Consider the following 27,349-nt stretch of genomic DNA (forward strand, 5'->3'; position numbering starts at 1 on the left):
ACAGGATGGAGGTTCTGGAATATTCTTCCAATAGGAAGAGAGGGGGAAGCAACCTAACTATCTTTAAGATGGAGCTTGATAACTATATGAAAACATTATATGACAGATTACATGTCTGCGACAGTAGGTGACTGGACTGTGGCCCAAGAGGTCCCTTCCAGTTCCATGTTCTATGAAAACCCAAAACCTGTTGGATCTTGAAAACTGAAGTATTTCTGGTTTTCAAAAACCTCACCCCAAACAAACATTTTCCAGTTTTTGAAATATTGGTTGTTTTTGAAAACTGAATTTTTTTCCGTTTCTGTTTTTTCATAAACCCCCTCAGAAAATGTCATCCAAAACAAAAAATGTTTGCAAAACTTGGTTTAGAAACAAGGCGGTTTTCTTGTTAGAAACCTGTTTCTAAGACAAATGCTGCTCAGCTCGCTGGTGATATAAGTCACTCCTTGGCGGTGAGTGGAAGGAACTGATGTGCTCAAGGACAGAAAGGGGAAGTAGCAGGAAAGGCAGCCAGCAGACGGGATGAAGGTAAAGAGTGGGAGGAGTTCCACAGCCTCTTGGTTGATTTTACTGCTGCATCCACTCAGTGGAATGTAACTTACACCACCACTTACATCACATCTGAATTTGGCCCAATGACTTGGTATATTCAGATATCTAACAAGCAAGTTCCATTGGGGCCATGCAGCAATTTCACACCTTCCTTGAGCATATGAAGGACGCTATTCTTTTGGAAATCTGGGTCTCTGGACAGGACTGGAGGAGATAGGTGAGTTCTGACCTGGTGAAGAAAGTAGCTTTGGGCTGAAGAGCATGCAGCGGGGAGATGGGGATGAAGGGCAGAGGAATGAGAAAGAGGCAAGGGCTGCTGCATTCAGCTAGGAGGGAGAGGCTCTTGGGGAGCCCTGTGTCTTAAGGGGGTCCAAAAAGTTGGTGGATCTGGGTTGGGTTTAGTCTTAATTCACCTCTGCTTGCGAGCCTAAGAAGATACAGGGCCAGATCCTCAGCTGCCATAAATCCATGTAGCTCCATTGATATCCCTTAGTTCTGATATTGACTTCCATGGAGCTCGGCCAATCAGCACCTGCTGAAGACCTGGCCCATACTTCCTGGCCTTTCTTTAAAAGACAACATACCAAACCCAGTCTCCTAGTTGCCTCTTGCCAGTGATAGACCTAGGCTGTGTGACCCATGCAGCCGCATAAAGTCTAACTCTTTCAGAGCCCCCACCACACACAGACACTCACCCCACTAGCCGGAATAGCATCCCCAATTCCACATCCGGCAGATCACATCAGAGAAAGAGTTCCCCAACTGCCCTCCCCGAGCTCCAATTCAAAAGTCCATGTAGGGGTGCCACAAACAGTCACTGACTATTATTCATGGGCAAGGAGGGGTGTGTCACCTCAGGCAGTCAGGAATGAGGCAGCCCATGTGGAGAGAACAAGGAGAAGAACTGGTCATAGATGGGGAGGAAATTTGCCAGTGCTTTGCATGTGATACTTCATATGAGGTCCCATGAAACTGAACTTTGTTGCTTACCGTAATACCATCATGTAGAGGGGATTGTGAGACAGGCAGGCTATCAGCGCAGCACACGAGATGAGGAATATGACAGGAAGAAGTAAATGGGAACAGCTGACCTGACAGGAACCTGTCTTTGCTGAGGACTGTCCATTCTTGGTGTGGATACAGGAGCAGTTCACGTAGATCTGTTTAGGGCATTAAAAAAAGACAGTAAAACATCTCCTGAGATCAGTGTATCTGGAGCAGAGTTTTTGGGACTCTAACCATCCCAGTTCTCTTCTCCCACCAGTTTTCCATGGAGTAATGGCGCTGGCCTCAGTGGTAGGAGTGAGCAGAATATGGCCAATATTAAAAAAATAATATTGTGAAGTCATCATTCAGTGCTTAGTGATGCTTGCTCAACAGGAACCTGGCATAGCCCAGGAAGACCTAGATCACACACAGTTACTAAAAGTCCTACTGAAAAACAAAACACCTAAAAAACATATCCAAAATTTAGGCTACATAAAAAAGCCACAAGAGTACAACAGTGCAGGAAACCAGCAGCAGGGCAAGGAGCTACCCAATTTATTGCGTTCAGAGCAATATGTATGATTATCTGCCTTGTGGGCAGATGGCATGTGTGTGCATGCGGTACAGGAAACTCATGGCTCTCAGAGACAGAGTACAGGCTCTGAAGGCCACAGTGGCTGAGCTGGAGGAGCATAGGAAGACAGAGGTTCAGGGAGGAGACTTTTAGGGACATCATAGAGTGGTTCCACCTCCTGTCTGACAGCCCGTGTGTCAAGGAGGATGAAAGTCACAGGGCAGGAGATCATAGAATCATAGAATATCAGGGTTGGAAGGGACCTCAGGAGGTCATCTAGTCCAACCCCCTGCTCAAAGCAGGACCAATCCCCAACTACATCATCCCAGCCGGGGCTCTGTCAAGCCTGACCTTAAAAACCTCTAAGGAAGGAGATTCCACTACCTCCCTAGGTAACCCATTCCAGTGTTTCACCACCCTTCTAGTGAAAATGTTTTTCCTAATATCCAACCTAAACCTCCCCCACTGCAACTTGAGACCATTACTCCTTGTTCTGTCATCTGCTACCACTGAGAACAGTCTAGATCCATCCTCTTTGGAACCCCCTTTCAGGTAGTTGAAAGCAGCTCTTCTGCAGACTAAACAATGCCAGTTCCCTCAGCCTCTCCTCATAAGTCATGTGCTCCAGCCCGCTAATTATTTTTGTTGCCCTCCGCTGGACTCTTCCAATTTTTCCACATCCTTCTTGTAGTGTGGGGCCCAAAACTGGACACAGTACTCCAGATGAGGCCTCACCAATGTCGAATAGAGGGGAATGATCACGTCCCTCAATCTGCTGGCAATGCCCCTACTTATACAGCCCAAAATTCTGTTAGCCTTCTTGGCAACAAGGGCACACTGTCGACTCATATCCAGCTTCTCTTCCACTGTAACCCCTAGGTCCTTTTCTGCAGAACTGCTGCCTGGCCATTCAGTCCCTAATCTGTAGCAGTGCATGGGATTCTTCCGTCCTAAGTGCAGGACTCTGTACTTGTCCTTGTTGAACCTCATCAGATTTCTTTTGGCCCAATCCTCTAATTTGTTTAGGTCCCTCTGTATCCGATACCTACCCTACAGCGTATCTACCACTCCTCCCAGTTTAGTGTCATCTGCAAACTTGCTGCGGGTGCAGTCCACGCCATCCTCTAGATCATTAATGAAGATATTGAACAAAACCAGCCCCAGGACCGACCCTTGGGGCACTCCGCTTGATACCAGCTGCCAACTAGACATGGAGCCATTGATCACTACCTGTTGAGCCCGATGATCTAGCCAGCTTTCTATCCACCTTATAGTCCATTCATCCAGCCCATACTTCTTTAACTTGCCGGCAAGATCATCAAGCTGGAGTGGAGGGACATGATCCCATAGTTGAGACTCACCTTCCGGATGATGTCATGGTATCTTCTTGCACTGAGGATATCCCTCCAGGGCAGGGAACCCAGTTATTAAGCTGAGACAGGCCATAATAGTACCAGAAGCAATTATTAGAGCCATAGATAGTTGGATTTGTGATGACCAGGAGAATGGCATGATGAACTGCCTACCGGATGTGAAAGTAATGGATCTCATGAGACATCTAGATAACCTTATAGGTAGTACTGGGGAGGAGCCAGTGGTCATGGTACATGTAGGTACCAATGACACCGGGAAAGGCAGGAGAGAGGACCAGGAGGCCAAATTTAGGCTGCTAGGTAAGAGATTAAAGTCGAAGGCCTCCCTGGTAGCATTCTCTGAAATGCTTCCAGTTCCACATGCAGAGTCAGTAAAACAGGCAGAACTGCAAAGTCTAAATGCACGGATGAGACAATGGTGTAGGGCGGAAGGATTTAGGTTTATTAGGAACTGGGGAACCTTTTTAGGAAGGAGGAGCCTCTACAGGAAGGATGAGCTCTACCCGAACCAAAATGGAACCAGATTGCTGGCATGTAAAATTAAAAAGGTCGTGGAGAATTTTTTAAGCTAAGGGCTGGGGCAAGCGGACAGGTGCAGAGGAGCACCCGGTTCAGGCAGAGACATCCCTCAGGGATGAATTCATTAAAGTGGAAACTCCATAGCCTAGTAAAGAGGATAGGAAAGAAGATGGCAAAGTACAGGTGGGAGCTAATGAGGAACAGTCAAATGTAGAAAAATCCATTTCAATATAACCAACTGAATATTGATAAAACATACAAATGCTTATATACAAACGCGAGAAGTCTACATACTAAGATGGGTAAACTAGAGTGCCTAACATTAAATGAGGATATTGCTACAACAGGAACCATGGAAACTTGGTGGAATGAAGATAATCAATGGGACACAGTAATATTAGGGTATAAAATATACAGGAATGACAGAGTAGGTTACTCTGGTGGGGGAGTGGCCCTATATGTTAAAACAGCGTAAAGCCAAATAAGGTGAACATCGGAAATGACTCGAACAGAACCATAGTATCTCTATGGACAGAGATTTGATGCTTGAATAATAAGAGTCTAGCAGTAGGAATATACCATCGACCACCTGACAGGATGGTGACTGTGAAATGCTCAGGAAGGTTGAAGCTACAAAACCAGAAAATGTCATAATAATGGGTGATTTCAACTATCCTCATAGTGACTGGGTAAATGGCACCTCAGGACATGACGCAGACATGAAATTTCTAGACACCATGAATGACTGCTTCTTGGAGCAGCTAATCCTGGAGCCCACAAAAGGAGAGGCAATTCCTGATTCAGTCCTAAGTGGAGCACAAGATCCAGTCCAAGAGGTAATGATAGCTGAACCACTTGGTAATAGCAACCATAATGTAATTACATTTAGCATTCCTGTAGGGAGGAAATACACCAAAACCCCCACCCCAGTGACATTTAACTTTAAGAAGGGGAACTACACAATAATGAGGATGCTAGTTAAATGGAAAATAAAGAGAGCAGTCAGGAGGGTAAAATGCCTGTCATAGCTGGGTCATGGGCGGCAGACCTAGCAGTCAGAACCAGAGTCCACAGTCACAAGACAGGGGTCAAGAGCCAGCTGGGTCAGGATTTCAGGAGGTCAGAAGCAGGAGACAAACTGGAGATCCGACCCACGTGTCAGGCCGGGTCAGGTACCAGGGGCTCAGAGGCAGGTGACAAACTGCAGGTCAGGAACCACAAGACAGATGCCAACAGGCCAGGTGGGTCAGTAGGCCAGAAGATCAAGCCAGGGACACAGGAGCGGGAAGCAGGAAGCACAAGGCACAGAGTCCAGAGCAGGGTGGAGCCCACTAGTTCAAATAACTTCCTCCTGCTGACTCAAACGGGGCCAGCAGGCCAATCAGCCATGCTGGGATGCTGCCAATCAGACCTCAGGGGCAGAACCTCATGTGTCTCAAGTGAGCTATTGCTAACATTGGCCAGGTGGAGAGTTGGGGCATGGCTGCTCCCAGGCAGACCTGTAGGTTGTAGCAGCAGGCAAAGTACTTTAAAACACCATAATAGAGGCTCAGACTAAATGTATACCCCAAATGAAAAAAGATAGCAGGAGGACCAAAAGAATGCCACCCTGGCTAAACAGCAAAGCATTACAGGCTAAAAGGTGCCCTTTAAAATTTGGAGGTCAAATCCTAATGAGGAAAAGAGGAAGGAGCACACTCTGGCAAATAAAATGTAAAGGTGTAACAAGGCAGGCCAAGAAAGAATTTGAGAAGCAACTTGCTAAAGACACAAAAACTAACAGTAACAAAAAAAAAAAAAAAAAAAAAAAGTAGTAGTAGATCAGAAGCAGGAAGCCTGCCAAACAATCAGTGGGGCCACTGGACGATCAAGGTGCTAAATGAGCGCTCAAGGAAGACAAGGTCATCACAGAGATGCTAAATAAATTCTTTGAATCCATCTTCACTGCACAGGATGTGAAGGGGATTCCCACATCAGAGCTATTCTTTTTGGACAATAGATCTGAAGTATTGTCCGAGACTGATGCGTCAATAGAAGAGGTTTTAGAACAGACTGACAAACTAAAAAGTAATGAACTTCCCCAATTTATTAGAATTCTTTGAAGGAGTCAACATGCACATGGAGAAAGGTGATCTAGTCGATATAGTGCACTTGGATTTTCAAAAAGCCATTGACAATGTCCCTCATCAAAGGCTCTTAAGGAAACAAAGTAGCCATGATATAAGAGGGAAGGTCCTCTCATGGATCAGTAACTGATCGAAAGACAAGGAAACAAAGGGTAAGAATAAATGGTCAGTTTTCACAATGAAGAGAGGTGAATAGCGGGGTCCCCCAAGGATCTGTCCTGGGGCCTGTGCTGTTCAAAATATTCATTAATGATCTGGAAAAGGGGGGTGCACTGTGAAGTGGCAATGTTTGCAGATGGTACAAAATTGTCCTAGATAGGTAAATCCAAAGCTGACTGTGAAAAGCTACAAAGGATCTCACTAAACTGGGTGACTGGGCAACAAAATGTCAGATGAAATTCTACGTCGATAAGTGTAAAGTAACGCATATTGGAAAACACAGTCCCAACTATACATATATATGCAATGATGGGTTCTAAATTAGCTGTTACCACCCAAGAAAGATGTTGGAGTCATTGTGGATAGTTCTCTGAAAACTTCCACTCAATGTGCAGCAGTGGTCAAAAACTCCTATAGTATGTTAGAAATTATTATGAAAGGGATAGAAAATAAGACAGAAATTATCATAATGCCTCTATATAAAGTCCTAGTGCGCGCACACCTTGAATACTGTGTCCGGTTCTGGTCGCCTCATCTCAAAAAGAACACAGAGGAACTGAAAAAGACTCAGAGAAGGACAATAAAGATGAACAGGGGTATGGAATGGCTTCCATACAAGGAGAGAATAAAAAGATTAGGGCTGTTCAGCTTTCAGGACATTGGAAATGTCTCCATTTTTCATTGCTTTGATTAAAACTTTAGACATTTTTAATAGCTACACAATGCTTGTTTGAGATGTATCGCTATGCCAAGCAGAATTTGTTCAGTGTTTAACCTGGAATTGATAATCCAGAGGAACAGGCATCCAAGGTGATAAATCATGTTTGGTGTGAAGAGGAAGAAAGTCAAATGATTGCAAGCCTCATCAAAGCTCTTCTTTTGCTTTGAGGCAAAATTAATTATACTTGTCCAAGTGTTCCGTGATCACCTTATTCCAAACATGAAGCTCTGGGGAAAGTCCTGCGCTCAGAGAAGTATGCACATGCTACTGGTGAGTCAGAAGCTGGCATGGCAATACCAATGCACACTTAGAGAGAAGTGCCCTTTGTTGGGACTGTTTTGCAACCCGGAACAATGTCACCGCAAAAGCACCCTGGGTTTTGATTCTGAGAAAATGATCACCATAGCTAGAGGTGGCTCCTGACACCTGATCTTATGGGCTTCCAGAAAACAGTTTAGATTCCAGCCCATCAATGTGACTTTGTGGGCCAGATGGCTCAGCAGTGTGTCATCTCCCCAGCCCCTGGAATCCAAGTTGCCGCTACTTACCACGTGCTTGGGCGTGGAGGAATTAACAACAGAATCCGTACAGCCAGCATCGCAGGGGGAGATATACTCCACATTATTGTCTCCACAGACTGGGTGAAAGAGGTTCTCTGAGCAGGAGCACCCAGTGGGGCACTTAGCTTGTGATTGGGAACTTGATGTACTGCCAAGAAAATGGAAAAAATAATAAATTTAAAAAAAAAGGATAGGGAAAAAAACCCACCCTGTTGAATTCTATGCGTGGTTAACCAATTTCCCTGTCTCTGTTTGTGTTGGGCCACTGCCATGCAGTAGCCTGGCCTTGTGCCTGATTCCTATGCCCCGGCAGGTACTGCTAAAGTTTACAGTGAACTTAGCAGTAATTACTCACATGTGCACGCAAACAAACATTCACACACTTTTTTTATGGTGGAAAAATAATAATCAGATATCTAGAAATGTAACTGGGCTAAGGCCTCCGTATGAAACCACATAACACCCAAATTGGAAGTGGGGGGAAATCAGTTCAATCAGAATTGAAACTGGAAGCATGCTAGCTCGAACACACAAATTGAGGCAAGGGCTGCATTTAAACTTCACAGGACAAAAATCCCTACACTGATTTTTCTTTCCTTAGCACTACAGAGGAGCAGTAAATTTCTGCAGTAACATATGACCCAGTAATCCATCTTCAGGGATTACACTCAGTCAAATCCTGGGGCGTGGTGGATGGCAGGAGAGACTGCATATGCTTTACTTCCTGCAGCAAATAGCTAACAGTCACCTGGGACTTTCCAGGTAAAGGGATTTTCCACTGCTCATGGGCTGCTGGCACTGAGGTGGGGAAGATTTCCAGAGCAATGTAAGGCATCGGCCAATAGACATCAGACCATAGAAAGAGTTTGACTAGCCTGATTTGGCCCAAGCAACCTGCAGGGGAAGGAGAAGAGCAGGTTAAGGGAGCCACTGGGGAGAAGAGACAGTGTCTGGAGTGGCTCAAACAATAGCCAGAAAGTGCTGAGCCCAAACCTTGCCCTGGAAGTGGATTGAGTTCACTGGGCCTTCATGATGAGGTGGAAGGGGGCCTCTCTTGATAGAAAAGGCCTAAAGATCTAAATAGAACCAAGGATGTGCATTTAACCATGCATTTAATCATGTCAGCTATTTGTTAACCAATTTAATTGGCTCACAAGTATATGCAGCTGTTTCCCCATATATCCCCAAGGTATTTAGTGCAAAGGGTCAACAAATGTACCTTGTTTTCCCTTCAAAATGACAAATGTATCCGCCACAGATGTCTCTTGTATCCCCCTCCCCAAAATAATATATGTATCCTGTGTAACCTATTATCTATAGGTCAGCGTAATGACCCAAAAGGATGAAGGCTAAGTTGTTTGTTACTGGTTATAAAAAGGGCCTGTTCGGCCATGTAAGGTGTGTCTCTCTTCTGGCATTAGCCGATGAGAGCACCCGCTCAGCTGATCGATCAATAAAGAACTTGGTACCCGTCTTCTTGTCTCTCCGTGCCTCCTTGGTGTAATTAGGTAAGCTCCGGGGGGAGAACGGGCCCTATTTGGCTAACAAATTGGCGACTCCGCCGGGACTTCTCTCCCTGTAGGGGGCACTGACCGGCGGCCGAGGACGACTCCGGAGAGTGGCCACCTTGAGCTGTTGGTTTGCTCGAGCTCTGGGTCGCCGCAATCGGCCGGGACGGCTGCGCCCCCTCAATAGAGAACTCCTAATGACACGGAGACAAGACGGTACCAGAAGAAGGGGAAGGTCCAACTGCCGGACGCGGCCACTCCAGGCGGTAAGTGCGTTTACCTCTTGGGTTTGAGGGATAACGCCCCCGCAGTGTAGGTTGGACCCTTTAGGTAATCCCTGTGTGGGAAGGTATTGTAGGTGGACAAATGTTTTGTGGTCATGATAACTAAACCAGGCAACGGCTAATGAATAATTTCACTAACTTCACTAATCCGTGGGCCGTACTGGACAATTACTGGGACGTAGAAAAGCCCCAGGGCTTGCTTTTATTCCTGGTAGGGATACTGTTCTTTTTCATTCTAATGATATGCTGGAAGCCAAAATTGTAATAACCAGGTCTAGGACTTAAATCGACTCTAGCCGCACCGAGACTCCTGAAAGGGGAAACCCCGTGACCAGGATATCTTGATCGCAAGGGGGGTCGGTCGAACCCGTGACCAGGTTTAATTAAACACGAGCATAATGGGGTCCGGACAAAGCACATATGCTGGGACACCCTTGGAATGTATGTTAAATAATTGGAAGGCGTTTAAACGCCAGGCTGATTATGGAATGGTATTATGTAAAGATGATCTGATAAAATTCTGTACTGTGGAATGGACGACATTTGGGGTGGAATGGCCCATTGGGGGAACACTTAAATTAAAAACTGTGCAAGCTGTGCATGACATTGTAACTGGGGATGGACATTGGGACCAGTTTCCCTATATAGATATTTGGCAGGATCTTGTAGCCAATCCCCCTGCCTGGCTGCGAAAATGTAGAGCACAAGCCATTGGGGCCTTGATGGCCCGTGCCCCTGTTAGGCACCTTGGTCGTCCCCCTGTTAAGAAACCCTGTCCACCAGCTGTGATTCCTTCTGCCCCTGATCCTATGCCCCCTCCTCCATTGTATCCTGGCCCTCCGGCCCTGCCAGAACAGTCCCCTTCCCCTGAAAGTGATACCCCAATGAAAAGATCAGGAGAGAATATTAGAGAGGATCTCAGCGATCAGGACTCCCCTGCTCCAGAGCCCTCTACGAGCTCCACAGGCTCCGCGGTGTCTGACCGCACTAGGAGCAAAACTGGCTCCGGGACGGCCCAGGGGGAATGGAACTTAACAGAAAACTACAGCCCTGGGGACACAAAATTCACTTTTATTAAGAGCCCTATAGCAGCAAAGGTAGCCCCGGTGCGCCAACTGCCCCTAAGGGAAACTGTAGCCCCTGGAGGTGCGCTCACTATGATATATGTCCCCTTTACTACGAGTGACCTATATAATTGGAAGCACCAGAACCCCCCGTTCTCGGAGGATCCCGCTCCACTAACAGCAGTCTTTGAAACCTTGGTCTCGGCCCATAATCCTACTTGGGGCGATATGAGAATTGCTCTACATACCCTATTAACTGCGGAAGAGAGGCATTTGGTCCTCTCAAAAGCCCGTGAGGGGCTAGCAGGAGGGGGAGCGAGCGCAGCTGATTTAGCCAACCAGCTCCCTGAGACTGCGCCCAACTGGACCCATGAAACTGAGGAGGGTCGAGACCTCCATCGCAGATATGCTGTAGCTATAGTACAGGGGATGAAACGTTGTATTAGAAAGACTCCAAATTGGGCCAAGCTGTATAATATTCGACAGGAAAAGAATGAGAATCCAGCCGCCTTTTATGAGTGCCTGTGTAACACCTGTAAAAGATACACAGACCTCGATCCGGAGGATGCCAATGGGAAGCGGGTGTTGATTCCCCTCTTCATTGGGCAGTCCTACGAGGACATTAGGAAAAAGTTGCAGAAATTGGATGGGGCATCGGGTAAAAATATAGAGGAGCTCTTGGAGATTGCGTTAAAGGTTTATGATCGCAGAGACGATGAGGAACGGAAAAAGGGGGCCCGCATGCTAGCGATGGCCCTGAGGGAGGGAAGTGAGGAAAAGGGGGGCAAGACTAAGGGGTGAACAGGACCACAGGGGAAGGGAAAGGGCCCCCGTTTGGGACGAAATCAATGTGCCATCTGTAAAGAGGAGGGACACTGGAAGAACGAATGCCCCCAGCGACACACCATGGGGGAAGGATATAGAAACAAAATCCCACCCGCGCCCATCTTCTATAACGGCGCGGAAGAAGAGTCGTTTGTATAGGGAGGCCGGGGGACCCAGCGGCCCCTTCTGGCGGCACAGCCCGCCAGCCTGGATCCCATGGTAACAATTAAGGTAGGGGGCCGCCCAATTGAAGCCCTTATTGATACAGGGGCTACCCTTAGTTTGCTTCCCCTCGCAGAGGCTCCCCAAGGAAGGGCTCAAGGGTGTACGTACTATAGTTCAAGGGATAGAGGGACAAAACATAAAATTGGAAAAAACTCTTCCCCTCCTAGTGAGAGTAGGGGACCATTATATTTCCCACCAATTCGTTTGTAGCCCTTCCTGTCCCATTGCGCTGCTAGGACGGGATGTCCTTACCAAATTACAGGCGGAAATCTCGTTCAATAATAATGGGACTATGGAAGTTAGGCTCCCTAAACAACAAACTTCTAATTATCAAATGGCCTTTCTGAATGCTGAAAATCCCCCCCCCGGCGCAGTCTCAGAGTGAGAGGGACCAGCTGCCGGGGGTTAACTCTAAGGTCTGGGCTGAGGAGGGAGGCTTTGCTCAGGCTCGAAACGCTCTACCAGTGCATATTTCCCTTAAGGAAGGAAGCCGCCCAGTCCAAATTCGACAATACCCCCTTAAGTTAACCACTCGGATCGGGTTGAAGCCTCTGATTCAAAAGTTTTTGCAGTACGGCTGGCTAAGGGAAGGCACTTCCCCATACAATACTCCGATAATGGGAGTGCCTAAGCCTAATGAGCAGTATCGATTGGTCCAGGACCTAAGACAGGTTAATAAGTCAATAGAGGCCCCTTATCCAGTTGTCCCAAACCCTCATACTATCTTGGGCCAAGTCCCCAAGAACCACAGCTGGTTCTCTGTGATAGATTTAAAAGATGCTTTCTTCTCTATACCCCTTGATCAGGAGTCTCAGAAACTGTTTGCCTTTGAATGGGAGGACCCAGATACCCATTACAAGGCTCAGTATCTCTGGACTGTTGTCCCTCAGGGACTTACCTGTGCACCCGAGATTTTTGGTAGCCAGCTAAAAAGAGATCTTGCCCCTTTCCTGGCTAGACACCCCTCGTGCAACATAGTTCAATATTGTGATGATCTGCTCTTAAGTACTGAGACGGAGACAGCTTGTAGACAGCAGACTATAGAACTCCTTAATTTTCTTGGGGCTCAGGGGTACAAGGTTTCCAGGGAAAAAGCCCAATTGGTTAGACAGCAGGTCACTTTTCTCGGATATCATCTTTGTCAGGGACGTCGTAGCTTGGGTAAAGACAGGATCCAAGTTATACTCGAGAGCCCTCAGCCCCGAAGTCCCAGAGAGTTGAGAGCTTTCCTGGGACTAACCGGTTTTTGCCGGCTTTGGATCCCGGACTACGGAGGGAAGGCCAGACCACTATACGAGTCCCTTACTAAAGAGGGTCTGCTCCATTGGTCATGGACCAAGGAAAAAGAAAAAGCATTTCAAGAGCTTAAAAAAGCCTTAGTTCAGCCTCCCGCTTTAGCTCTCCCGGATTCCCGGAAGCCGTTCACCCTATACGTTCACGAGAGGGGAGGGGTGGCATCTGGAGTCCTGTGCCAAAGGTCGGGACCGACCTGGCGACCTGTAGGTTACTACTCAAAGGACCCGGTTGCCAAAGGCTGGCCGGCTTGTTTACGAGCCGTGGCTGCGACCGCTCTCCTTGTGCAGGAGGCTGAAAAATTAACCTTGGGTGGGGATACTGAGGTTGTGGTGCCCCATGGGGTACCCCAGATACTGGGAACAGGAGCCGGGGAAAAGCATCTAAATCCCAGTCGGCATACTAGATATGAGGTGGGGCTTTTGTTGGCCCCTAACCTGACTTTCAAAACAGTTAGTTCCCTCAACCCGGCTACCTTACTGCCTGATCCCCAAGTTCCCTGTAGGACCCGCCCCACTCATGATTGTATTGAAGTCTTGCAACAAGAGACTAAACCTCGCCCTGATCTCTCAGATTTGCCCTGGCCCAATCCCGATATCGAAGGATACGTAGATGGATCTAGTTATGTAGTAGATGGGAAGCGATTTACAGGAGCAGCCGTCGTAGTTAAGAGTGGAGAGGTGTACAAATTTAAGCTTAGCCCCAATTTATCTGCCCAGGCGGCGGAGCTGGTGGCTCTTATTGAGGCTCTCCGGTTAGGAACTGGGAAAACTATTAATTTGTATACTGACAGTCGTTATGCGTATATGGTGGTGCATGCCCACGGAACCCTGTGGAAAGAAATGGGCTTCATTACGGCTTCAGGCCAAAGAATAGCCCATGGGACCCTTATTAAGTCATTGCTTGAGGCCCTGATGCTCCCCCTCCGGGTCGCCGTAATACACGTGCGTGCACATGGGAGGGCCCCTGAAACTGAACAGCGTAAATACAATCGATTGGCTGATCAGGCCGCGAAGGAAGCCGCACAAGAAGGAGCCACGTGGCTTCTCTGGGTCCAAGGTACAGGAGTTAAAACCCCTACTCCCCACTATACAGCAGAGGAAGTGTCCCACGCGCGAGCTACAGGGGCCCAACAAGTTCCCTCTGGGTGGTGGAAGTTGCCAGGGGGGGAGATTTTCGTACCTAGACCAGTACTCCAGGAGATTCTCCGATCCTTACACAAGGAGGGACATTTGGGATCAGGAGCTATGGTCGATTTGGCTACCCAGTCCCTTAGGGGTATACATATGGAGGCCCAAAGAATTGTTATTAACTGTTCTGTTTGCCAGCGAACAAACCAAAAGGGGTGTGCCCCCCCCCCGCCCCAATGGGAGGCCGGCCCTGGGCTGCCTATCCTTTTCAAAGGTGGCAGGTGGACTTTGCTGAAGTCCCCCCTTGTAGGGGCTATAAGTATTTGCTTGTTTTTATTGACCAACTTACTGGGTGGGTAGAGTGTTACCCTACACGGCATTGTCAGGCACGGGCAGTCACCAAAGCCCTGTTACATGAAATACTTCCCCGTTTCCATCTCCCCGAAGTAATTGAGTCGGATCGGGGAAGCCATTTTATCTCCCAGATGGTTCAGCAGGTGTCGCGGGCCCTCGGTATACAATGGAAATTGCATACACCTTGGAGACCGCAGAGCTCGGGCCAAGTAGAGAGAATGAATAGAACTCTCAAAGATACTCTCACTAAACTGTGTATGGAGTCCGGTTTAAAGTGGCCTGATGCTCTGCCACTTGCCCTTACCCGCATTCGGAGGGCCCCGCGTAAGGGCCTGAAACTTTCACCCTTTGAACTGGTCTTTGGGTTCCCTCCCCGAGTACTCATCCCGGGGTACCGAGAGGATGTAAACTGGGAAGTAGGGAATGACTCCTTGTGGAAGCAGGTTTCTGCGCTACAATCTGTTTTGTTACAGCTACATCGATACGCGGCGCCTTTCCAGACCCTTCCCTTGGATCAACCCGTGCATTCATTCCAGATCGGTGATCAAGTCCTTATCAAAAAGTGGAAGCGTGATCCCCTCACGCCACAGTGGGACGGCCCGCACACTGCATCGCTCATCAGCCAGGCTGCCGTTAAGGTCCTCGGGAGCGACAAGTGGACACATCATACACAGGTAAAGCGGTTTCTGAATCCAAACCCGGAGAGCAACACAACCGAAGAGGACAACAGCCCTCTGTCCGCTCCGGCTCTGGAAGCCCGGGGTGGCACAGGTGAAGACTCCACTTGGGAGTACCAAGGACTAGAGGGACTAAAGGGACTGTTTAAGAGAAAGGGACAATGAAGCTATCCTTTGTGTTTCTTTTATGTATATTCAGTTATTCATATGGTTGGGAAAACAGGTTTTTGCAATTAGGGGAAATAATAGCAGATTCCTTTAACCTTACCAATTGTTGGGTGTGTGGCGGTCCAGGAGAGTTAAATGAGTGGCCCTGGGTAGCCCAGCCAGTACAGCCCAAATGGTGGCTAAGTAACTTAAGCATAGTGCATAATGGAACGGGAAGGTGGACTGAGGATAGTGGCCCTTGGCGGCTCTATTCTACTGGGATGGGTATCTTTTGCCTTAATCGAACAAAACGCGGGGGAAAGTATGTAGGGGAAAGTACGTGCAACTGGACTTTATCTCTAGGATTTGATTGCTATGATCATCCTAGCTGCCATACGTATGACTGTTTTAAGTATCAAGGACGATGGAACCATACCCATGTAAAGCTGACTAATAATAGCTGGGTAAGATATTCCTACTGGAATCATACGGGCGATGGTTGTAAGGCAGTAGGATTGGATGGGTACTTTGATGCCCTCTTTTTAAGTTGCCAGCGAGATAATACCACCAGTAAGGACCACCTGGTACGATGGTATCAGTGGGCATGGCAACACCCTAATGGAACCCGAGTGACCCATTTTAAACAATTTTGGTCTAGTACCAATAGCCCAAAATTTGGTTGCAATTGTGTTTGGAAGGCAGGGGCTGGGGCAAGGAAATGTGATTACTGTAATCCGGACGGCACGTCTATTTTTCTCGGGGGGCCCATAGAATCAGGTAACTCTTTGTATTATGAGGAGCCGGGCCCCGAAGACTACCCCGAGACCTGGGATGGCCCCTTTGCTAATGGGACTTGGGCCTTGAAAGGCCATTATTGGATCTGTGGATCCTATGCTTATCGCAGACTGCCTCCAAACTGGTCAGGAATATGTTACGTAGGATATATTAGGCCTCTATTCTTTCTACTACCTCAAAACCAAGGAAATAAGTTGGGAATTAAAGTTTATGATGATTTAATTAGAGAAAAATGGTTTGTGGACTCCACTTTGACTGCCGGGAGTTCCCAAACTTGGGGAGCTCAGGAATGGCCCCCTGAAAGGATCATCAAACATTATGGACCGGCCACCTGGAACCCTAGTGAGCTAGTAACAGGGGCCAGGGAACCAATTTATAATCTAAACCGAATCATTAGGCTGCAGGCTATCTTGGAAATATTAACCAACCAAACAGCCGCAGCACTGGACCTTTTGGCCGATCAATCGACTCAAATGAGACATGCAATTCTTCAACACCACATAGCTCTTGACTACTTGCTAGCAGAGGAAGGAGGACTCTGTGCGAAACTGAATGAGTCTAACTGCTGCTTACAAATAGACGATAATGGCCAGGCAGTAAAACAGTTAACAAAGGAAATGAGAAAGATAGCCCATGTCCCAGTACAGACCTGGGGTGGGTGGGACACAGATTGGTTTACCTCCTGGCTGCCACAATTGGGATGGCTACGAAAAGGTTTTCTCCTTTTTATATTCTTTGTTACCACCCTATTAACTCTCGCTTGCTTTACCCCTTGCTTGGTTGCGGCAGTCCGAAGACTGGCTAATCAGGTTACATATCAACAAATGATGATATTATACCAGCCAGTAGGAACTGAGGAACAAGGGCCATAAGGCTCTTAAAATGCTTTTAAGGGGGGAGATCTGATAGAAAAGGCCTAAAGATCTAAATAGAACCAAGGACGTGCATTTAACCATGCATTTAATCATGTCAGCTATTTGTTAACCAATTTAATTGGCTCACTTGGCTCACAAGTATATGCAGCTGTTTCCCCATATATCCCCAAGGTATTTAGTGCAAAGGGTCAACAAATGTACCTTGTTTTCCCTTCAAAATGACAAATGTATCCGCCACAGATGTCTCTTGTATCCCCCTCCCCAAAATAATATATGTATCCTGTGTAACCTATTATCTATAGGTCAGCGTAATGACCCAAAAGGATGAAGGCTAAGTTGTTTGTTACTGGTTATAAAAAGGGCCTGTTCGGCCATGTAAGGTGTGTCTCTCTTCTGGCATTAGCCGATGAGAGCACCCGCTCAGCTGATCGATCAATAAAGAACTTGGTACCCGTCTTCTTGTCTCTCCGTGCCTCCTTGGTGTAATTAGGTAAGCTCCGGGGGGAGAACGGGCCCTATTTGGCTAACACTCTCTCTCTCTCTCTCTCTTTAGAAACAGTCTCCAGTTAAATCCCTTCTCCTGGCCCTATCTGACCTGTAGGATTTTGCCCTCCCCATTCAAATTGACAAGGAATGTGGATTGTGGGTCCCTCCACTTCTGCCAGCCAGGGGTTCTGTGTACAGCGGATCCCTACAATCAGCAGTGGGGAACTCACTTACTACTTGTCCTGCCCAGGCTGCTTAGACATGGCAGCAAAGGGGCAAATGCCTGTTCTCCACTGTTGCATCTGACGAAGTGGGTATTCACCCATGAAAGCTTATGCTCCAATACGTCTGTTAGTCTATAAGGTGCCACAGGACTCTTTGTCGCTTTTTACAGATCCAGACTAACACGGCTACCCCTCTGATACTGTTCTCCACTGTAGTCTCCCAAGCTGCCATCTCCTCCCATGCAATTGTAACCCACACACCTCCTGGGTGTTGTGCTCTGTCTCAGCTAGTGGCACCAAGACCACTGAGAGACAGAGATTAGAGTCTGCTCTACAGCTGTAGCTAAGGGCCATATGGCTTTTAGCTCATGCAGTAGAGGCTCATGCATTTAGCTCCAGAGGTCCCAGGTTTGATCCCGCCCGCTGACGACTGGAGTCTGTCAGTGTTACACAATTATCAGAGAAACTCCAGCCCCACGCCTTCAAGCTGGGGAGTGACAAACATGGTCTCAAATTCAACAAGGAGTCTGGTGGCACCTTAAAGACTAACAGATTTATTTAGGCATAAGCTTTCGTGGGTAAAAACCTCACTTCTTCGGATGCATAGAGTGAAAGTTACTCTATGCATCCGAAGAAGTGAGGTTTTTACCCACGAAAGCTTATGCCCCAATAAATCTGTTAGTCTTTAAGGTGCCACCAGACTCCTTGTTGTTTTTGTAGATACAGACTAACACGGCTACCCCCTGATACATGGTCTCAAATTAAAACATAAAATTAAAAACCATCACCACCACCCGGCAGTGTATTGGAGTCCAAGGGCCACGTTCCCTGACCTCGCCCCAGCATTTCCAAGGCAGGAATGAGGTAGAGTCAGACTTTAATACACAGCATCACAGCGTAAGGTGACTGTTGCCCCCTTACTAACATTCAGTGGGGGTGTTTTGGTTGGCTAGCTCCCAGCACTAAAAGGGAAAGGGTCGATGGGAAATCAGGAGCCTGAGACTGACAGTCCCCAGGAACAATGGGGAGAGGCCAATGATCCAGATCAGCCTGATTGACAGGGCGGGCAGGCTAATCAGGGAGTCAGGAGGCCAGGTGGGTCCCGTCCTCCGTGTGAACTGGAATGGCCTGAGTCAGACAGAGTGGGGCCGAGCTAAGGAGAGAGCAGGGGCCCGAGCTAAGCTGCTGGAAGCAGAGCTGTAGCCCCAAAGCCAGAGCACAGCCCAGAGAGAGCAGACCTGCCCTGGGAGGAGAGCTGCAGCAACCAGAGCCAGAGGGGCAAGAGAAGCAGCCCAGGGAGCTGAAGGCAGAGCAGCAGCAGCAGCTGTGCTGAGGCAGAGTGGAGCCGGAGCTGGAACTGGGGCTGGAGCAGTCTGGAGCTGGGTGTGGTGAGCAGCTGGGGAGAGCGAGGGGGACCCTGGGCAGTGGGCCCAGCACAGGGAGACGCCTCAGCCAAGAGGCTCTGCAGGCCAGACTTGGAGGGGGATCGTAACCCTGTCAGGGCGGGGGCGACACTGGGAAGAAGGGTCCTGCCACCTAGAGCCTGTGAGCGTGTGGCCACCGCCAGAGCAAGTGTCCAACTCGCAGCGTCTCTGCAGCACAGCCAGGGCCTGAGATGGAGCCTGGGACCTACAAAGAACAGACTGAACTGCCCTGACGTTCCAGAGACACTGTTTGTGATGTTCCCTGCCACAGAGCAGGATGATGTGTTTTCCTTTAACTTTTCCCATTTTTCCTTATTCTTTTTTTTAAATTAATTGTTAATTAAACAACTTGTATTTGCTTTAAATTGTATGAAATGATCAGTGGGTCAGGGAGGTGCCCAGTGCAAAGAGAGTACCCCAGAGTGGGGACACCCTAGCCCCTGTCCTGGGTGACCACAGCAGGGTTGGGGGTCGAGACCCCCAGGAATCCTGGGCCCAGCCTTGTCGGGGTTTACGAGGACTCTGCCAGACAGGAGAGTGGAAGGGGAGTCCTCAAGGGCAGGGAGGCCTCTGGGTAAAGGAAGTGGGAGCGAGGACTCAGATCCTTTTGCTAGCCCCCTTCACCGGGGTAGTGCAGAAGCCATGAAAGTTCCCCACAATAGCGGGCCCATTCCCCCGCGTACAACAGCATGCAGATATCTCTCAGCAGTGTGGCACCTGCTCCCTGCATTCCACCAAAACACAGCAACTTGTCAGCAAGTGATGGGGGCAATTCAATCCCAGGGCCTGGTCAGCAGACACTGCCTCCGAGCTGACTGCGCCCCTCTCCCCCGACAGCGACCGGACATACATAAACATCTTAGTGAATCCTGACACCACTAGAGGGCACAGGTGTGCTGACCCATAGCTCCAAATGGCATCTCCAAAGAGCCTGCAAGCCCCAAGTCTCTGCTGCTCTGCTTCACTTGTCCAGACTCTGATCTCAGACTGCAAAGAAGGGTGAGTGGCCTGGAACTGCAGCGGTAATGTGCTCAGAGATCTCCAGGTAAGTTACCAGCCCCTACAGAGTAGCCCGCTCTCTTCCTTCAGAACAGCGCCACCGCAATTAACACACAGTGTTGAACTCTAGGCTGGGAGGAATTCTTAGCTGGACCGAAGCTGATGGCCTGAGCTCCTGAAGCAAGCAGTCAGTCTGGCTCCAGCAGCAAGAGAACAGTGCTGAATGAAAGCACGGCCCGTGCCTTACAAATATTGGACACAAAGCTTTGTGCAGCTCAGTCGAGGGACTGTCGTGACTGGTGCCTTCTAAATGTCTTAAAAAGACTGAAGAGCTGAGCCAGCTATGGCATGGGCCTTGAGGCCTTTGACGCCCTGCCTGCCTGTGAGAGGCAGGAATGGAAATACCGAGTTAGGTACCTGTGCCCTGAGGTGACTTGGATTCTTTTGCAAAGGATTTCATTCTAAGTCGTTTCACTCCTGTCTCTGAATCCTGACCTCTCCAAGTGGGAGGTGCCTGAGGAAAGCAGCCCAGATGGGAAATATCACTGAGGTGCTGGAGGGGGCTTTCAGGACTGTCCCACTAAAATCCTGCCATCAACTGAAGGGAGAGTCAGGGGAGCTCTTTGCCTCTGATGCGGGTCACTCTCTCTGCCTATGGCTAAATCTGACCTGCCGGAGATCCCATTAAAACACTTGTGAAGAGGGAATTTTTGGTGTGTGGAAGCCTGCGTCACAAGATCCAGCCTTACCCTACTAAGCTATGAGCCGGGAGTGAGAATCCTGGCAGGACAAGCTCTTCAGAGAAGTAGGCTACAAGTGAGATTCCCTTTCCTAATGGGACCAACTTCCAGGATTCTCCCCTTGCCTCTTAGCTTCCTAGCAGGAGCCTGGAGCCAGCCAGGCTAGTGCCTCAGGCCCAAGAGTGAGATTCCTCTCTGTCTGCTCTGTGCAGGGAAGCAGAATGGCAGGTATGTGCTTTTCCCCATAGGAATGAATCAGATAGCCCCAACGGGCAGGAACTTTCCCTGGAGAAGATACTCTTCTCTCATCTCCTCATCCTTGCAGTATCTGAGTAGCTCATAATCAGTAATAGATTTATCCTTACAACTCCCCGGTGAGGTAGGGAAATGCTATCATCCCCATTTTACATTGGGGAAACTGAGGCACGGAGCAGTCTTGTGATTTGCTCACAGTCATACCGGAAGCCTGTGGCAGGGCTAGAGAATGAACCCAGGACTCCTAGTCCCAAGTCAATGTCCTACCCACAAAACTCCTTCCTGTCTCGTAGATCCTTTACCAGCTTCCCCCCCACCCCACCCCCGAATCCAAACAATACAGGCTGAACACTGTGCTGTATGGCTAATTAGAGCTCCTCCACACATGGACAAATATTTTTGGGGATCATTAGTAGATTTTTAAAATTGCCAACACTCCCAATGACTATTAACCACCGCTAACGAAGTACACTCAGTGCAGATCTCGTGAGCACCATACAAATACTGCCAGCCATTTCCTAGAGGTTTGTTTGCTGAGCACTGGTGTTGCTTTCCTTGGTTAGAAATATGTAAGCGTTTTTGTTTTAACTACGGGAGGGTGAAGGGGGGAGAATGAATGGATACAGTGGCCAGCCCCTGGCCCCTCCTGTTTGCAAGCAGCGCACCCCTGGGACAGAGGGCTTATCACAGGCCAAGAGAAACATCTGTGTGGAAGCCCCTTCATAAGATATTGGCAGTATGCTGGGAAATGGTCTGATTAAGGTGAAACTGACGAGCTTGGGATGGAGACCAAGTGCAACTTTATCTTAAATAAGTAAAAGGAGACAATAAGAGCCAAGAGTTCCCTCTCACACAGCCAGAGAGGCTACTCTCCAAGAGAAGGAATGTGAGAGCCAGCTGGCTGTACTAATAGCCTTTAGACTGGGCAGGTGTTCCGCTAGCCAGAGCCCCTCTCCCTTTTAGAAATGTAGGGATGAAATTTACAGAGGTAGCTTTGATTGATGTGGGAGTTGTGACGTTATTGACATAATCTGGGACTATATAGAACATGGTTGCAACCAAGGTCCTGTAGTGGCACCCAAATCTTGTATAAAGGGGGTCAAATGGGGTGTCTAAGACAAGGTTATGGTTTACTGGTTATGATTATACTGTCTATATGTGTGTATCAATTTTGTAGTTGAAGTTATGAATATTGGCTCTATACTGTCTGTATTTCAAACTTATGCTATGCTTCTGGGTGACATCCCAGACAAGCTGGGGTTAGCTCTGCCTAGCCTGCTTGATGGCCCATTAAGGACCATCAGCTATACAATGGACCCATTGAGAGAAGGCAAATATGCCTTGAGACTCAGCAAAGTATGCAGGAACTGGCCCATGTGACTCCAGACTCCATTTTGCTGTAATTTTCCACAGTAAGAACAAAGAGGTGTTCTTACACCTGGAAAAGACTATATAAGGCTGATGCCTCATCTCCATTTTGTCTTCAATCCTGCTTCTTACCGCTGGAGGGACTTTGCTACAAACTAAAGCTCTGAACAAAGGACTGATAACCCATCCCAGCTGGAGATGTTCCAGAGACTTGATTTGAACCTGCAGTTTATTCTATCGCTGCTGCAAGCCTGAACCAAGAACTTTGCCATTACTGTATGTAATTGATTCCATTTAACCAATTCTAACTCTCATCTATATCTTTTTCCTTTTATGAATAAACCTTTAGATTTTAGATTCTAAAGGATTGGCAACAGCGTGATTTGTGGGTAAGATCTGATTTGTATATTGACCTGGGTCTGGGGCTTGGTCCTTTGGGATCGAGAGAGTCTTTCTTTTATTGGGGTATTGGTTTTCATAACCATTTGTCCCCATAACGAGTGGCACTGGTGGTGATACTGGGAAACTGGAGTGTCTTAGGGAATTGCTTGTGTGACTTGTGGTTAGCCAGTGGGGTGAGACCAAAGTCCTCTTAGTCTGGCTGGTTTGGTTTGCCTTAGAGGTGGAAAAACCCCAGCCTTGGGCTGTAACTGCCCTGTTTCAAGCAATTTGTCCTGAATTGGCACTCTCAGTTGGGTCCCGCCAGAACCGCATTGTTACAGGAGTCCATCAGGTAAACATTATGACTGCACTTGTTTGGAAAGGGGTGCTCTGTGCTGTATACCCTCTCTGTTCTCTGGCTGGTATATCTAGGCCCAGCAGGTTGGACATAGATTAAAGCCAGAAATGACCATAATGATCATCTGGTCTGACCTCCTGTATAGCCCAGGCTATAGAATGTCACACAGTTACCCCTGTATTGAGCCCAGTAACTGGTTATGTTTATAGCCAGCAACTGCAGAGATTAGATGGGAAATGATGCTGAAATAGATCACATGCCCAACAGACACAGAGACCATACTCTGATGAGACTCCTGGAAGGACCACCTCTGAAAGGTGGAACTTCCCAGGATGTGCTAACCCTGTCAGCCAATCAGCATTCTGAGTGCCATTTTGAAGCTGATGCCATTGCACAGTGGCACCCCCTGGTTCAGAGGCAGCCAGGATACTCGCCCTTTTCCAAACACTCTTCTGCTCGGTCAGTCCTGGGGGAGCCCACCGAGGGGAGGTGTATAACATTCCTCTTCTAGGTCGTTGTGAGACTCTGCGCTGTCACAGCAGGGACATACGATTGATTTGGCTCATCCCAAGATATGCAATCTCGAGGAGCAGAAGGTAGCAAAGGGAGCAACGTGGAGGGTTAGTGTTGCCTGGCAAACGAGTATGTCAATGCTACGGGGGCTGCATATGTGAGAGCTTGCATTGGAGATGGCCTGGTTCCCTCTGCACCTGGCTGACATGAGCGAGTGAGGAGAAGAGCCTCCTGCAACTGCTACAAGGAGAAGCAGTGAGCGGCCAGGCCTGATTGGAAGCCAGTGTGTGGTGTGGGCTGGCTATGGGAAGACCTCACTGTGCTCTCCTCATCATGAACTCCTGAGTGGCCCGTGGCAAACGTGAAGTCCATAGGTGGCTATGGCCTTGTATGGTGGAGTGTCTGTGGTGTGGTCAAACTGTAGTGTGGCTGGAGTATAAACATACAGAAGGCTGTGGGCTCTGTGTGATCTGTAACTGGGCCAGGGACTGAGTGAGGGGAGAGGAGGGCAAGAAGAAGAATTGGCCAAAGAAGGAAGGGAAGAGAAAAGTAGAAGAAGCAGAGTAAGGGAGAGAGTGAAGGAGAGGTGGAACTAATCTGAGTACTTGGTGGACATTAATTCCCACTCTGCATTTTGGGGCTTCCTCTAGTATAAGAAGATAAGAGTCTACTGCTGCTGCTGCTGGTTAACAGATTAACTCCTTTGGCTAAAGTTGGAGAGGCTCCTGCTTTTAGCAATGAAGGTCCCAGGTTCAAAACCCGCTCTAATGGCCCAAACAGGATTATAGTCTCAGCCAGCCTTCCTCACTGGCACAGCCCTGTATTACCTGGGTGGATAAATCCCATCAATGGTCTGTGTAGGGCAGCCCATGAAGAAGATGGGGAGGCAGCAGAGGATGGAGATGAGGAGCACCACCAGTGCAAACCGTGGGATGGCTTTGATGGAGAAGCCAAAGCGCTTCATGATAATTCCTCCTAGAAGCATCCCCAGTGCGGCCGCGGGCAGGTTCACAGCTCCTGCAATGAGAAAAGAGGCAGCAGCCATGAGTGCATGTGAAGAGCTCCCCTGGCCAAGAGCCATTCAGTAGGGGGGAGGGATAGCTCAGTGGTTTGAGCATTGGCCTGCTAAACCCAGGGTTGTGAGTTCCCTCCTTGAGGGGGCCACTTAGGGATCTGGGGCAAAAATCAGTACTTGGTCCTGCTAGTGAAGGCAGGGGGCTGGACTCTATGACCTTTCGGGGTCCCTTCCAGTTCTGTGAGATAGGTATATCTCCATTTTTTTTTTTAAGTACTGACATTCAGAGGAGCAGGGCTGGCTAGGTATTTGTGGTGGGAGGGGGAACCACAGACCCTTCAATCTCCTGAGGCCAATTAATTGCCACAGTACCTGGTGTGCACTAGTGACCCCAGCCTGGGAAGTTTCATTGTGATATCACACCTATTTTTCATAAACCCTAAAATAGGGTTTGCACCTTTGCAACACCTTTGCACCAATTTGGCCATGCCTCCTCCTTCCCCAGCTGTGATCCTAAGTCAGGGGCTGCAAGGAGGACAATGTACAACCGTTAGGCCAGCTCTGTTCCTCTGAGGGATGCCCTCGAGGCTGGGGGAATTCTAGGTGGCTTGTTAAACTGGCTTGACAGCCCATTTGCTGTAGCGTGGCAGAGGATCTTGCCCATGGCAGGGAGATTACATTAATTTTACACATCTACCGAATGTCAAATTTGGTGTAAGATACTTTTCCACTGACGCACTTTCTCTAACCAATTGATTTGAAACAACTACCTGACTTTGCCCTGCCCAAGTCAATAGGTTGCATGCTGTACGTGAGAGCAGCCTCTAGCCCACTAACAGTAAGGTCAACCATGGACAGCCCAACTGATGAGGTCACCATGGCCTCATCCTCACAAACATTCAGGGCAGGAAAAGGGAAACGACTTGTATTGGCTCAAGACCAGAGAGGTGGAGGTCTCTGAATCTTGCCTACATCCTTCCCCAGCTGCAGTGCCAGGAGAATGCATTTCCCATGTTTTTCCTCTTTATATTTTAAAAAGCTGTGGAAATCATGGACTGGGTGCCCCCCATCTGTGAATGCATTTGCTGCATTTCAAATCTTCCCTTTGAATTCAGGGCCATCTGCCCCCTTTCACGGGGACACGGACATGTGTCTTACCAATGAGGAAGTTGGCATAGGAAGAGGTGGTGCCATACTGTTTCTCCAGGAACTTGTTGAGGAAGGTGGCGAGACCAGCTATTACTGAGGAGAAGCAGCACTGAGCCAGGACCAGGAGGATGAAGAGGGGGTTGAGGAGCAGCTTGAGAAAGATCCGAGGGAATTCTACAAGGAAACAAGAAGGAAGAAGTAATTTATCAAGGAAGAGGTCATGCCAACAGCTCGTCCCATGAAAAGAAAGCTTAGAAACAGCCTTTCTATGATGATTTAATACAGGAACCTCTGGAGCACATGTGGGTTCCACTATTGGAGACAGTTCCCAGAAGAATGGTCATATTGGAATAGGGAGGTGAGCAGTGCTTAATTTGTAATGAAAGAGGTCCCGGGGCTTAAGCAATTATTTTACATTCATAACTGATGCGGCAAGCCCAGAGGTGCTGGGGCTATGAACTGCTGAACCTAGATGTGCCAGGGCTCAGCCTTGGCAGAAATTAGGCACTGCAGGTAAGGCTGCCTTGAGCCCTACCATCGACCTCTTCTTTCTGTGTCTTTGTTTTTCTGAATTTGGACACCCTGCCCTTCTTGTAATATTGTCTAGCTGTGTCATGCTGACTTGTTAAAATGTGGGCCAGATCCTCAGCTGGTGTAAACCGACGAAACTCCATTGACTTTAATAGAGCCATGCTGATTTACACCAGGTGAAGATCTAGCTCCTGGACTCTGATTGCAAGGAAAATTAACTGCTTGTTCATTTGAATAAATGACAGAGTGTAATTTATTATTCCAAAAGGCCAATCTGAGATGACCTGCATCAGACTGGCCAGCCTAGCGATATGCCACAGACAGCTGACTGACCCCAAGTTACTCATGGACCACTGTCATTCTATTGATCACCTCCTTAACTTTGACCAGCTTTTTTTAGAGGCAATTTGTCAACATGAGGAAGAGGAAACATCCTTGTCTGAAAGCTCCCAGGCAGGAAAGCAGTGGTGCAGTATGCTACCCCAGGGGGAGGGTGGCACATCCTCTGCTAACAACGTGTAATTGCTATGTGTCAGAGTGCGCTTGTGTCCCTGAGATCCCTTTCCTCTGGAGAGAGCTACATTTAAACAGGCTGGCTTAGATCGCAGTTACAAGTTTGAAGGTAGACCTAATGCCTACTGCCATTAATCTGCACCTTGTATCCCCTGCAGAATTTGGTAAGAGCAACATGCTGGGTACTATTGTCCAAAGTGCCTAAGTGACTTAGGAGCCGCAGGCCCACTTTCAAAGAGACTTGGGCCCTAGGAGCTTAAGTCCCATTGACTTGCAGCCGGGGAGACTAAAGTCACTTCTGAATATGAGTCTTGGGCACACTTTGATAGATTTGTCCCTCAGCTCCAGATTAGACTAGCTGCGAGTGCTGCCAGCAAGGCCTGAGGAGCGTAGGCAGCAATGTGCCAGGAAGTTACGCAGCGCCTGCCTAACTGTGTGAGTCACTCCAGTTCCTGAGTGCACTATCAGCCACTCAAACAGTTAAGGTGAAAGTCTAGAACAGGAGCCCTTTACTTTTAATGAACTCCGTCAGGGAGACTTCTTCAACCTTTGCCTTCTCCATCTTCTTCAGCATGTCTGCCTCGGCACCCGCATCCTGGGGAGAGCAGAGAGAAGAACAGCTTACTCCGAGAGGCACTGGCAGAC

The 27,349-nt window shown here is 48.3% G+C and overlaps 1 protein-coding gene across 1 annotated transcript in view; it reads right to left on the bottom strand.

Annotated features, from left to right (window-relative positions):
- The window catches only part of SLCO2A1 (solute carrier organic anion transporter family member 2A1), a 91,141-nt gene that overhangs the window by 3,800 nt on the left and 59,992 nt on the right, over positions 1-27,349 (bottom strand). The window contains exons 7-11 of the mRNA XM_065411033.1: positions 27,218-27,299; positions 25,670-25,834; positions 24,324-24,513; positions 7,560-7,719; positions 1,543-1,712 (exon numbers count right to left, since the gene is read on the bottom strand). Of these exons, the coding sequence (XP_065267105.1) occupies positions 1,543-1,712; positions 7,560-7,719; positions 24,324-24,513; positions 25,670-25,834; positions 27,218-27,299 (767 nt within the window). The remainder of the gene's footprint in view (positions 1-1,542; positions 1,713-7,559; positions 7,720-24,323; positions 24,514-25,669; positions 25,835-27,217; positions 27,300-27,349) is intronic.

Source organism: Emys orbicularis, chromosome 9 (assembly GCF_028017835.1).
Source record: "Emys orbicularis isolate rEmyOrb1 chromosome 9, rEmyOrb1.hap1, whole genome shotgun sequence".
In the NCBI taxonomy this organism is placed as follows: domain Eukaryota; kingdom Metazoa; phylum Chordata; order Testudines; family Emydidae; genus Emys; species Emys orbicularis.